Source organism: Ambystoma mexicanum, chromosome 2p, assembly GCF_040938575.1.
Source record: "Ambystoma mexicanum isolate Mex_15411 chromosome 2p, UKY_AmexF1_1, whole genome shotgun sequence".
Classification (NCBI taxonomy): Eukaryota; Metazoa; Chordata; class Amphibia; order Caudata; family Ambystomatidae; genus Ambystoma; species Ambystoma mexicanum.
Window position 1 is genome coordinate 1,004,424,110 of NC_090923.1, and position 13,898 is coordinate 1,004,438,007.

The following is a 13,898-nucleotide window of genomic DNA, read 5'->3' on the forward strand; positions in this document are numbered from 1 at the left end:
ATTCATTAAGTGAGCCCTTGGTCTATACATTGTATAGATGACTTCCTACACCTCATACAAGCTCACGACGAACATGCCTTCTATTGCACCGCTGTTCCTTGCCCCACAGTCCCAATCTCTCTTACCAGGGCATCCAGACTCTGCATTGTTACCCCAAACTTTTTTTACAGCCACTCCGTCTGTCACTCCCCGGTCCCCGTATAAACAAACCCGCTTTCCGTTTAATGTGCAGCATGACAAAATCAGCATATCTTCGGGAACCATTTCACTAAGTGAGACCAGCACTCCTTTCCCCACTAACAATAGGGAAGATCAGTGCCTCACATCGCACGCCTTTGAGGTGTAACAACCCTCATCCGATTTCCGACATGACCATGATGGAATCGACTAAAAATTGCCCTACAGTACGCAATTCGAATGGGTCCATCTCACCAATTGCCTTTCCCCAATTACTATCGGACTCCATTGCCATATCCATTGACGCAAGTACACGCGAGTCTGCTCACACCTCCAGAGAACCGGAATGTATCACCAGTGTGCCCTCTTTGTCTTGTGTGCCAAGCGCCTCCTCATCTGGAAATGCCCTCCCAATGCTCAAGTCCTTTGCATTACCAACTCCACGACCCAATAAACCCTACCCCATTGACAACGCTGCACAAACCCTATTAATGGTACAACATGCGGTATCTGCAATTAATACTGCCATTTATAGCCTGTGTAACCTTTTTGAATCATTGGATACTAAAGTGGCTCGACAATCCCTTCAATTCAAAGACTTAATGAAATGGCTCTCGACACAACAGCTCTCCAAGGCGGCTGTGGATAAAGAACATTCTGAAGAGTCAGTTGTTATGATATCTAGCCACTTAGTTGCTTACAACGATAATCCATCTCTTGCACACTTACCACCACCACCCGTAAAACAGATAACTCCTGCTGTTCTGATACCTTGCCCACTTCTGCCAATCTTGGGCATTATAGGCCCCGAGTCTATTCTGATAGAGCCCACCTCTTTGCCATTGATGAAAAACAAGACGGGTGAAGCTGCGCCTAGTCGCACTGAAAAATTGTCCAATCCTCAAAGTGTATTGACTGATAATCAGGGTCAGAGTGATTTACAACAATTGAAAGCTAAGAATCCCAAAGGGAAGAAAAACAGCAAGAAAACTCTGATTCCTATAAAAAAAGACGAAAAACATGATTGGAACCAAGAACCCAAAAAGTACCTTGTCCACCTTCTTTAAAGCTCTTGGTAAAACGGCCATCACATCAGATATTCACCGTACTGCGGATATAGCGCCTACCACGAATGTGCAACCCACAACAGCAGGAGTTTCCAACCAATTCACAATGCACATTTCTACTACTAGTGCCAAAGTTATACCCATTGTACCTCTTTCACCACTTTCACAACTGGTTAAAGCTCTACGTGATCCTCAGAAAATTCCTACACTATCTTTAGCACCAGATAGGTCTAGTAGGAGCACGGCTAGTCAGAACCTTGTAAACCCAGGGCTCCTGCAACCACTGGCACCACCACAAGCGCCCATGGCCTCTGCAATCCAAGCCAAATCAGTTTCCTTTGCGCCCATGTTACGCGAGACACATTCTCTGAATGCAGCCACTCCACAGATCTTAACAGATGAACTCAAAAAAAGAGTAGATGAATACCTCTCTGCTAATTTGGCGAAAGTATTTGCTCAAACACAATGTGAGCCCATATACCCCAGAGAAGCGGTAAGGAGTGCCAACCATAAATCCGATGGACTCCAACCGCCCATTACAGCAGCTTCTAATGATGCTTTGAAATCCAGGCAGGGCTGGTCTTCCAACTTTCCAAGTGCATCCACTAATGAGAAATGGATACCATGCCAAACTGATAAGTGGTGGCTTTCTCGACATTTACATCCACAACAAGCAAAATTCCACACCCTGATCCTCAAATGTAGAGAGGGTAACCATCCAGATTATGATCTCAACCGACAAAGTGTACTGAATATCTTTGGGGATATTGATGAATTATGTAACATCACTACAGATGACATTGATCAGATTGAAATTCTAACTGACGCTTCACTTTCTATAGTTAGACTCTGGATTCCTTCAGGTGTGGTTTTTCAATCAATTTGGCGCAACAAAATGGTCCTATTTAATATGGGGTTTTTGTTGGCCGAGGATCCATAAACTGCCTGTTTGACACCTAGAGTACCACCAACAATGCCTAAAATATACCAAGGTACCCGTTGTGATTCTAGAGAAGCCTGGTCATCCGAAAATTCTCGGCATTAACCATAACAACGGGAAAATGTATGTTGTTAGTTGGAACTCAAGAGGTCACAAGCACTTAACTTCTTCCTTCAGAGAGATGCCTGTTCTTTACCATATCATAGCGTTACAGGAGATATGGCTCACTAAACCCCCTTTATGGGACAACTATGAATTGGCATTGATTCCAGCAGTGCCGACAGGAGGTAGACCATCATCAGGCCTTCTTGTGGCCGTTAATATCAAAGAAGGCTTTTCAATTGGTCCATGGGCCTCTGTCGGAGCGCATATACAGCTAATCAGAATCTCCAATCAAGAGACAGCCTTTGCTCTGGTTAACATATATCGCAACCCTATTAGCATGTCTGATGAAACATTTTTTGCCGGTCTCCATGACATGTTTCATCTTATCTCACTGGATAAACTGGTCACATATACCATCGTATTGGGTGATCTGAATTTAAATTGTTGGAAGGCTGGACCGCAAAGCCAAGGGGTCTGCAAATGGTTGCTGATCATGCACGAACGTGATTATCACATGGTGAATGGATCAGTACAAGGTGATGTCACGCCACGTTACACCTGGCTTCGGGGGCAATTGAGTAGCATTATTGACTACATATATGTTGACACCAAACTATTCCAACACACTGAGAAATTCAGTATCATAGATCACCCAAAAAGTGACCACTGCATGTTGATCCTTCAGCTTAAGCTCAATTTAACATCGACATGCAGAGATGCTTACTTCCATGGCAATTTGGGAGTTAATAACTCTTGCACACACCTGAGATGGACTGCGAGTACCTTGAACCAGTTTGAGCATTTGATTGTGGACAAGTAAAATTTCTCTTGGGGTAATGAATATACAGACTTGCTAGACTCGTTTGCCCAGATGGTAGCCATTCCCCAGTCTAATATCATTAGGCATCCACATATCTTTGATTCAATTGTCTCAAAAAAAAAGGCAGATTACAGGTTGACCAAAAGGAAAATTCTACTCTCTAATTCTGTCAACAAGTGGCAAGCACTAAAGTCTGCAAAATGTCAATATAAGAACTGGCTTTGTGAGCGGAAGTCTATTATTCCAGCAAGATAGTGAAGCAATGGCCCACGCAATGCGCAACAAAAATTCAGCCGGTATGTGGTCTTGAACAACCATACCTGCTACCACCAAGCAGATGCACAACTTAATGGAGTAGCTGAGCAAATGTGGGTTAGGCATTTTTGAACCCTGTATGCTGATCCCCAATATGCCAATTCCAACTATCAGCCGGTCTCAACATCGACCTGGCAATTGGAAGCCTCAGTTGAAGCAATCTATGATATCATCAAGAAGTCAAGTTCTTCAAGAGCGGGAGGTCCAGATGGACTATAAAACCACATGTTCAAAACCCACCCTGATAGATAGGCTCATATTCTCTTCATAATTTTTTAGGGCATCTTAGGCACTCGTCTTATCCCACCTTCATGGAAGACCTCCATAATAATTCCAATATTTAAAAAAGGTGATCGGTCTGTTAGATCGCTATTAGACGCGCCAGGAAAAATCTTTACCAAACTGGTACTTCATGAATTTAATTCCTGGACAGAAATCCAAAACCATTGTGATTCTAATCAAACAGGCTTCATGGCCGGTATGGGCATCAACTTTAACCTTCTGACTTTGAATGCAATAAAGGCTCAATGCCATGAGAGCAAGCAGCAGGTTTTTTTTGCATTCATTGATTTAAAACGCAGCCTTTGATTCAGTGAGTCGCCTTTTTTCTAATGAAAAAGCTTGTAAGAGATAATTGCCCATCAACACTATTTGATATAATCCACTCATTACATTATGGCACATCTGTTCGAATTTGTATTACGCTGGTTGGCCTCTTGTCAGAAAAAATTCCCACACACCGAGGCCTGAAGCAGGGATGCTCATTAGCTTCGGATGTGTTCAACTATTACATACACAATGTTAAATTTCTATTTTGTAGGGTCATTTCCGACTCTCCTAAATTGAACAACCAGCAAGTACAATCGCTCATGTATGCTGGTGATTTGGTCCTCATTTCCAGGACCCAGGTAGGGTTACAACGCCTACTCAATACGTTTCAAGAATATGTACATCTCAACGAATTACTCATTAAGCCCACCAAAACCCAGATTGTGCAGTAGTCTTCTAAACATTCTGGGCCCTTGGTCTTACTCCAATTGGGGTGGTTCCAAATTACTGTTACCTGGGTATAATTTTTGAAGGACAGTGGAGAGCCCATGGCCAGCTCGAGAGGGTAGAGTCCAATCTACTCTCATCCATTTCACAGGCCGGCATCATCATGCATAAATATGGTAAGTTTTCGATTCTACCTGCATGGCACTTTTGGACCAAAAAAAATCGTCCCTATATTACTATATGGCCTTGAAATATCCTTAGTGCATGTACCTCTGCTTCAGTCCTATTGTTCATATTGTGTATATCCAATATTCATGCAAAAATTGTTCATCTTGCTATATGTAAATTCTGTAACCTGTGTATACGCAACTATGTAAGCCGTGCATTTCCTTGTCGTTGCGCCCTTTTACTTACGAGTCTGGTGCGCTTAAATGAATAAACAAAACAAACCTTCACCACAGATTCTCCATTTAAATTTATTTAGTGGGAAGCGGAAATTTGGCATACAATACTTCATCTTCCCCAATGTACCCAAATACCGTGGATGAGATAGGAGTCTGTTGTTGACTAACCCTGCTAGAGCTAAATCAAAAATGTATCAAACTGACACCTGTGAGTTCTGTTTAACGTATCGCGATGGCGACACTCTACGTATTCCTCTGGAAAAATGAAGTATTATGCCGCCGTATCTGATTCGCTCGCCCTCCCCAAAATATTGGCATGGAATACTTTGCCTTCGTTTTAACCTGTGGGCAACACTGGATATAAAGGCAAAATGTGGTGTAGTGAGTCCTGAACAAAATGTATGCTGTTTCTGTAAAGATGCCACTATGTTTGAGACACTTGTCCATCTGTTTACGGAGTGCACGCTGTTAAGATTTAAAAGACAAACTGCCTTTACAAGACACTGTCAATATCTGGGAAATATATCACAGCTTGAATGTTGGGCAGTCCTGTTGGGGTCCAATAATATGGCAATTCAAATAGCAGCTGTTAATTTCCTCACCAGCCTCAATTTAGAAGAAGAAAAAACTTATCATAGTGCAGCTTGAGCAACCCTGTATGCTGTGTCAATGAGGGGAAGACACATAATTGACCAACTTTCCCCATTAGGTTGTAACTTGTTGGTACTCTATTCAACATGGGCTCACGAAGATGATGCTTCATTATGCCTTCTAAATTGAGTGGTTTTGAGATGTGTATGTATTTGCTTTTTTTTTTCATAACACTGATGTCGTGAAATATGTTCTGGTTTTAATGAATTGTAAGTCAATGTGAATCTTATTTTAGAATGTTAATTAAGTAGGTAATCAAGTAATTAATTTTAATGAAATGTAGTTCTGTTCTTCTGAAAAACAATTGACGTATGTTATTTCTGTATTGTTTCTTGTGAAAGGTTGATTAAATTCAACCACATCAAATAAAAAAAATAAGAAAAATAAAAGAAGGCCGAGTACAAGCCATCTTGAGATAGGAGGAAGAACACAGGGCTGAATGCTACACAGGAGTCCACTTTCTAACTATGAGGAAGAGAGGCAGCTAGAGTGTCTCTTGCTAACCATTCTTTGCTTGGTGTGACGAACCGCTGCTGGCAAGACCCGCTGAATCATGTTCATGGGGCTTGACCCACCCAGGGGGCTGGAGATCGCCTTTAACAAAGGATATCCTGATAAAGTCAAGAGACTAATGAAAGTCAGCAAGAAGATTTGTATTTATCTTGAGAAAGCCAAAAGGCTATGAAAAGTGCCCGTTCCTAATGACAAATCCAACAGGCACAATGGTCTTTTTTTTAACATGCTGCAAGGTGCAAACCCATATGAAAAACGTTTTTTTAGGATAAGATCTTGTTACTGGTGGAAACGTCATGGGTCACAGATCAATCCCATGCTAGAAAGAAACAGTCTAAGAACACATTTTGTAGGTTTATTAATTTCTTTTGTACTTGTATTAATTAGCTTTACAAAAATAAGCACTCGCCAAAACAATAAGATTGCGGCAATTGACCAATTGTATGATCAATAACAAGTCTTTATGGAAATGTTTCCGAAGTGTCCAGTGAATATTACAAGTGTTATAAGAAAGTCTGAAGCAACCATTCCATCTCCTACAAGTTATCCGCAATAGAACGTATGCTTAAACATTTGTGAGCCAACAATATCCCCTTATACTCCAATGGAACACTTCACCTCTATTCAGTTATGCTTAAGACTCTGAAATAAGATCAGACACGTGGGACTAACATCATAATGTTATTTTTTGAGCGATTTCGCCCACTGGAAAAATAATCGGTATGTGCAGTATGCTTAAAATACAATACTGGTTGCCATTATTCATCTGGTTCTTTTTACCATAGGAATTTTAGCTAATTTCCAACTTACAGTCAATGTAGTGCACGTAGAAGAGCTTCTTCCCACCAATATCTTTTACACTCAAGATCTCTGCCAATGCTGCAAGATAAAAAAAAAAATGACAACTGCAAATTACTATTTAAACAGACAGGGCTTTAAGCTATATGCATTCGAACATAGCTCTACTTGGCATGTATATGCCTCAATCCATATATTATTTTTTTAAGCTCTGTGGTAATCATAATTGTGCTTTGAAGAGCTTCTCCAAACCACCCATCTATATTTGCAAGTTTCGTTTTGAAAAGGGGTAAAATTAACTACTAGAAACATGTTTGTGCTCTCTGAACCTTCCAGAGTCACAGAGACTGACTGCCTAGGGTCCACAATTCTCCCATAAAGCTACCTAAAGCTGCATTCAAGTGTGTAGGTCTCCACAGGGGTGCCTCCATCAGCCGTCCTCCATGAGAAAGGAAACAAACTGCTTATGGGTGAGAATTTCCTGAAACACTGCCTAAAGCAAGCAGTTCCTGAGTTCCCAGTGAGAGAAAAGTCGTTTCCATACCGTATGAAAATAACCTTGCATCTTTGCTCAAAGTTGTATAGCAAAACAAACAAATAAAAAAAAGTGTAATGTACTGTACTCCCGAAGTGCTGAAAACAATATAAACTAGAATTTGGTGAATAGTACATATCCATTTAGTCAATGAAAAAATGAAACCAGCAGAATAAGTGGTTAGAAAACACAATTGTTAAAATATTTTGTGTGTCTATCCTCACAATAAGGACACGCTTTGTGTTATAGTTTGTTAATATCAACTTTTAAAGGGTCTGCCACGTTATCAATGCCCTACTGACAACATAGTTACATCAGGGGTCAAAATTTCAAGTTGAAAGCTGCAAGCTAGCTATACAAAAAAAATCACTTGCTACCTCCATTATATACACAGTACACCATTTCCTACTCGCCAAGAGCCAATCATCAATAGCCAATTGACAGAGGCAAGTGCACATTATGAGCATTGGTTAGGTTACATTATGTAACACCTTTTAAAACAGCTGGGCTCTTTGTTCGTGAATGAAAAAGCGTACACACCTTTAAAATTATGCATGCTCTACTCAGCGGTTTAGATGGATTCCTCAAACAAAATTGTACTTGTTAAATCAGTTGGACTTATGAAAGAACATGTTGCCGATACAGTATTTTGAATTTATTACATGGTGTGACCCAGCTCATATCAACAAAGCTCATTTTGAATGATGAACATACTGTCTGCAAACGGGGAGATGGGGGGGGGCGGAAAAAATAAAAATGTTACTGAAGGGACAATGAACATTACTAATTCAACATTGTTCTGTTAAGAACAGAGTAGTCAGATGTAGCAAATTGAAAAATAGACTTAATTCGCTTTAGCCCTCATTGGCTTTGGCTTCAAGGTGTAGAGCTGGGAACAGTGGTGGAATAACATGAATTTGTAATGTGCTACAATGTTTTCACCTCTACTTACACATCACCTCTACCTACAAAAGTTCTAACCTTGGCAGTAATGGATTCCAATACTATTCTGCAAAAAGTATGGTTGGATAAGCTGGTTATGTGTGGACTATGAAATAACTGCCCAGGCATTAATACATTCACAAATTACAATGACCAGCATCCGGATAAAATTGTGTGGTTTAAAAACATGTACTACTGAGAAACCATTTTACACTCAATTCTTCCAGGGAGAAATATTTTTTTTTAAATGTATGTTTTTGCCTTATCTTGTTCCAGTGTCCTTCATTCCGTTTTTTAAAAGGGGATCATTTCTTCCAATCTTGCAAACCATCACCCTAATACTGGGTTACAAAACAAACAACACCTCATTAATCATCCCCCGAACTATCATTATCAAGCCTTTTTTGTCCAGGAAGTGGCACGAAAATGGGTAATATCCAAGTGATGGACAAGCATTGGTATGCCGAGTTGAGAGATGCAATTATGCTAATTCTTTCAGACCCATTGTCCGCCTTTGATAAGGCCGACAATGGGACACTCCTCTTGATCATTTCTACCTGCAAGGGTGTAGGGAAGTCATTTCCTGGAGTGGCCGTCATCCTTTCTTATGGACCAGTTCACCAGGATGGGAGCATCCAGGGGGGAGCCAGTTCACCAATGTGAGAGCCTCCAGGTCAGAAGTCAGAGTACCCCAGGAGTGGATTTGCTCACCCAAGCCACTTTAGAACTGTGAGGGGTCACAGGGAGATTGGTTGTTGGGTTCAGGCATTCCCATTGTCCTATAAGCGAACACTCAGTCCTAACTTCAAGTGTTGTCTACAGAGGATAGTCCCATGGACAGGGACTGTGTTGGAGCCTTTTTCCTCAAACTCAATGCCTTGAATTGATGAATTGTGTTCTTCAGACCTTGTTGGCTTCCTTATTGTTTGCTGATTGTTCAATCAGAGTAAGGAGGCGAACACGTACACATCTCATTGGACATGTACAGAACGTAGAGACACTATGAGAAAGGTGGAACACGAGAAGGAGCAGATCTTCCGGGGCATAGGCGAACCCACTGGGGCAGGATGACCTATCGAGGGACCAGAGCAGGGAGATAGAGGAATCCTGAAGTTCCCTGCAGGAGGTTATTGCCTCTGGGAAACCGTGAAGGCGATGCAGAGAAAGCAAAATAGCAGACAAGAAGAGAAGAGACCTGCCTTGTGTTTCAAGGATGCCGGAAACCCTCCCGGGTGAACAACAGAGTTGGGGAGGCGAGGCCAAGCCTGTGGTTTTAACCTGGACTTGTGAATTAAAGCTGCAAAGACAACAAGGGAATGCACACAGCCAGAGAGTTAGCGAAAGATATCAAAGGCTGGTGTGTGTCAAGGAAAGATTGAAGCCGCAGCAGTGTATCTTACAAGTGAAGGCTGTGCACATGCGGATGAGACGTGAAAGAAAGCAAACTTAAACCAGATATAGCAGAGTGGTCTGGCGAAAGGAAGTAGCTCACTCGAAAGTCTCTGCAAAACGCTTAAATTCACGATATAAAGTGAACAAACTCTGAAAAGTGGTCAATATTAACCTAGACGAAAGGGGAAGCTGAAAGGCGATTGCTTTAAGAGGAAGATTTCCTTGTACTTGTGGTATGGAACTACCAAGACCAAGAGACATTGGGGCAAATAGCATAGGGGAAAGCTGAAGCAAAAGTCGAAGTGGTCCTGCAGAGGTTTATGGTATAAGCATTGCACATTCGAAAGTCTTCGACATCAGTGAAAGGTCCGAGTCTGACTGACGGAGACAAAGCATGAAATGGGTTATGAGAAGAGAACCCCCAACGGATGTGAATGAAGCTTGGGGAAGGGAACCCCTGCAAGTGCTGTGATTACGAGGTCCAAGCCCGCCTGAGGGAGATCTACGTTGAATCAGGTACTTTTTGGTTTAAAGGTCCGAGTCCGGCTGATGGAGGCCTATGTGAACTTTTTGTTGATATATGAGAGAACTTTTGGAAAGCTGGAATAAGTGACTTCAACGTGGAATTATGTTAGAACATCGACTTTCCTTTGTATATACATTCCCCTTCATACACTTTTTGTATAAGAGATATGGCCAGCATTAGGTTGTTAGTATAGGCCATTTTCATTGGACCTAGACTGACTGACTGCGTTTTCTTTATTATTTGATGGTAGAGACTACTCCCATTTTAGCTATAAGGTAAAGTAGGAGTTCTTCCACACTCTGCAAATTGAGTAAAGGTTTTGAAACTTGTAACTCTTGTGTCAGTGTCATACTTGTGATACCATGCCTCCCTTACATGAGGTGCTGTATTGGTTGGGGTATTTACTTACCTTAAGTCTCTTGTGATTCCTGTGCAGTTTTGGGGTGTTTCCTGTAACTGAGAGTCCTCTTGTCCAGTTCACCCAGCCTCACTGCTGGAATCCTCCTAGGGTGCCTTCTTTGAAGTCCCTGGACCCTCAACTAACTTTAAAGTGTTCACTACTTACTTGTTTGAACAGCCTCAGGAACTCTGAACTTTTCCTGCAACTGACCCCTATCTCATCCTGCCTACAGCTGGCTTCTAGACGACTAGGGTCCCTCTTCTGCCACTGAAAGAACAAGTGCAATATAATAGGGAAGGGCTGGATAATTACAGGGGTCTGCCTTGAAAAGTATAATAAGTGTTGAAAAGTTACTTACTTGTAAATGAGTTGGTCGTTAACTATAACTCTGAGGGTGCACAGTTACAAACATTCTTACTTACCTTGAAATTGTTCTGCCACTTGTAAAAGTATATGCAAGGTTATATTACTTAACTGTTCTGCCATTCTGAAAAGAAGATGTAACATCTTACTTTCCTTAGAAGCTCTATCGCCATTCTAACAGAAAGAAGATGTAATGTTAATTTACTCACCTGTGAATTAGTGGAGCCTCTTCCCAAAAGTAATGCTGTTGGCTTCACTTTAACTATTTGTTCCAGAATATTAGTGTGTGCGTTCCCCAACTGGGTTTTGCTTTCCCTGGTCTGTTTTAAACAGATTCTAAAACAGTCTCAGGTTTATACCTACCTTTAGATTACTGATAGCCCCTTAAAAATGTATATAGGTTTTACTTATGTTGTGTTAGCTGTGTGCCATCCTAAAACAATTTAAAGAGTTGTTGCTTACCTCAATCTGTGTTGCACTATCTAGAAAGCACCCGTAATTGTATATTGCACCAAAGGGGTTTTAGTTCCCTGGTATAACTGTGTTACCCCGAATAATAGTAATAGGTTGTTATTGTTCCTTGAAGTGTCCCACTATTCAGAAAAGTATATTTGCAAGTTGGTGTACCATTGGATTGCTTTGTTGAGCGTCACTGCATAACTGACAGGGTCTACTACCCTTGAATTACTGAAAGTAATCAGAACGTAGCTATTGGTTTTACTCCCAAAGACTAGGCTTGACCAATACTGAATGTGTATGATAAGGTTTGACGTCACTAGAAAAACTGTCAGTTTTCTAAATAAGGTCTAAGCTTCGATCTGTTTAGTTTAAAGCATAGTGTTGTGATTTTCATAATGGGTTTATCTGATCTGTGATAGATCTTATTTCCCCCAAGATTTATCTGGGCCTACTTGTATTTAAACAAACCCTCTATTTTTACAAAAAATAGTTTTTCAGTGTTTCTTTGGACCATATGCATTAGGCAAGAGTGTATGTAGTACCCTGTGGGAGACTGCACCAGCCTTGACCTCCTGGCAATATGTAACCCAACCTTTGGTATAGGTCTGTACCACGCAGGTTGGTAGGGCGGCTGAGCAGCCAGGCCTATCTCAAGAGGGGTCAATGTGAGCTGTAGGATTTTTACACAGAGATTCACAGTGACAATTATCCAAATAAACACTTACACTCAGGGTTTCTTGATTAAACAATTATTTATTAATTTAACAGTCAGTTGAATAAGCCTTCTTTAGAAGGGAGCAAATCTATGCAACACAAAAATATACTTCAAAATGTACACTCAATTTCAGAAAATCATTAGATTCCCATTGGGGATGGCCTACAGACACTTCCTACACCCTCAGGTGACTTACATAACTAGGACACTGTGTACATTGATACTTCACTGGTACATTTAGAGCAATACTGAGTTTGGTGTCAAAGAAAGGGTTTTAGGGAATAAAGCAAAGGTTAACAAATAGTCTTAGACCGGTAAGTACCTTTGAACCCTCCAATGCAAAGTAAATTAACCCTTTCCTGGAGGAAAGGTAAAGCACCAAGTCAGAGGTAAGAAGTCTCTTTAACGGAGCCAGGACAGCCAATGTTTATTAAGCAAAAGTGTAGGTGAGCTGATGCACTTCTTGTAGTTAGGTAAACAGTCTTGCATAATGTTTTAGAAGTCTTTGTAGAAAATGAAATCACTGTAGGGCCACAAGCTGGGAGGCTTGTGAGGGGCAATGCTGCAAGCAACTCTGCAAAAGCAACCAAGACAAGTCTCAACTGAGAGCTAGCAAGACTACACAATAAGAGGTAAGTCCCCTTGGTTTTACAGTACCTTTGGTTTGATGAAATTGGTTCCAGCTGGCTTCTGTTCCTGTGTGGGTCTGCAGATCCTTTGTTCCTGGGCTTCAGTCGTGGGGACAAGAGGGAGAACGTCGGGGACTCCTGCACTACGAATAGAAGGTCGGCGGCAGCAATGGGCAAACTTCAGATCAGCAGCACTTCGCGGTTTCAGCTTCTTGCGACCCTCACAAATAGCACCACTGAAGTTCTCGGATACCACTATGGACCTTCCTCGCATCTGGGGGCCAGCACTCTTAAGGTGGCTCAGGCTTGGTCAGTCCTGCTTCATGGTAGTCCAGAGGATCTTCCTGGAACTTGGGTCCGACTTAGAGACACTCATTTGTTTCTGGTGTTCCTCTCCCTGGCAATCGGTTCCTGCAGCAGCAATGCAAGTACAGCCAGCTCCGAGAGGATGTCCAGATGAGCTCGATTGGTCACACCAACCTAAGGGAAGAAGTCGCCCTTTGCAGGGTATCTCTAGTCAAGGTGCGTTCGGAGAATCAGCAGGGCTTCACCAGCCAAACCAATGGTCCACGAGTTAAAGCTGGCGTCTCTTCCAAGTTCTTCTTCAGATTCCTTCATCCAGTGGTCGACTCTGCCTTCCAAGCAAAAAGCCTCACCTTTTATGCAGGTGTCACCCATTTATTTGCAGCCTAGCTGTCAATCACACAGCAGGGTGGCTGTCCTCCAAGGACAGCCAGCCGGCCAATCACCTTTGGGTGCATTCCTGTAAACCAAGGGGATTAAGCACAGGGAGATTCGGGCACCTCCCTCACTTCCTGCCCCTGCCAGACAAGCTGGAGCCAGAGGCAGGCTTCACCAGTGAATCCCGCCAAAGACAAAATGAACAAAGGGACCAAACCTGGTTTGGCGCGCACAGTAAATCTCAAGAAGGACTTTTCTAACAGAAAATGGCGACAAAAGAAGACCGGGGCCATTTTGACAAAATAGGCACCCATGGGTGCCTTACTGCAGCTCCGAATGCAGCCCACAGTAAAAACACACAATGGGAAGAAAAAGTAAACCACTGCCACCAGCCATTAATTGTAGAAAGGGTAACATAAAAATGTTACATGAGAAACTAGACAAAGAGGATATCAAGTAACACCCCCAGC

At 41.9% G+C, this 13,898-nt stretch overlaps 1 protein-coding gene across 2 annotated transcripts in view; it reads right to left on the reverse strand.

The window, feature by feature from the left end:
* Positions 1 to 13,898, reverse strand: part of KAT5 (lysine acetyltransferase 5) — an 804,909-nt gene that overhangs the window by 727,274 nt on the left and 63,737 nt on the right. For both annotated transcript variants that reach the window (XM_069644821.1, XM_069644820.1), the window contains exon 3: positions 6,799 to 6,867. In XM_069644821.1, the coding sequence (XP_069500922.1) occupies positions 6,799 to 6,867 (69 nt within the window). The remainder of the gene's footprint in view (positions 1 to 6,798; positions 6,868 to 13,898) is intronic.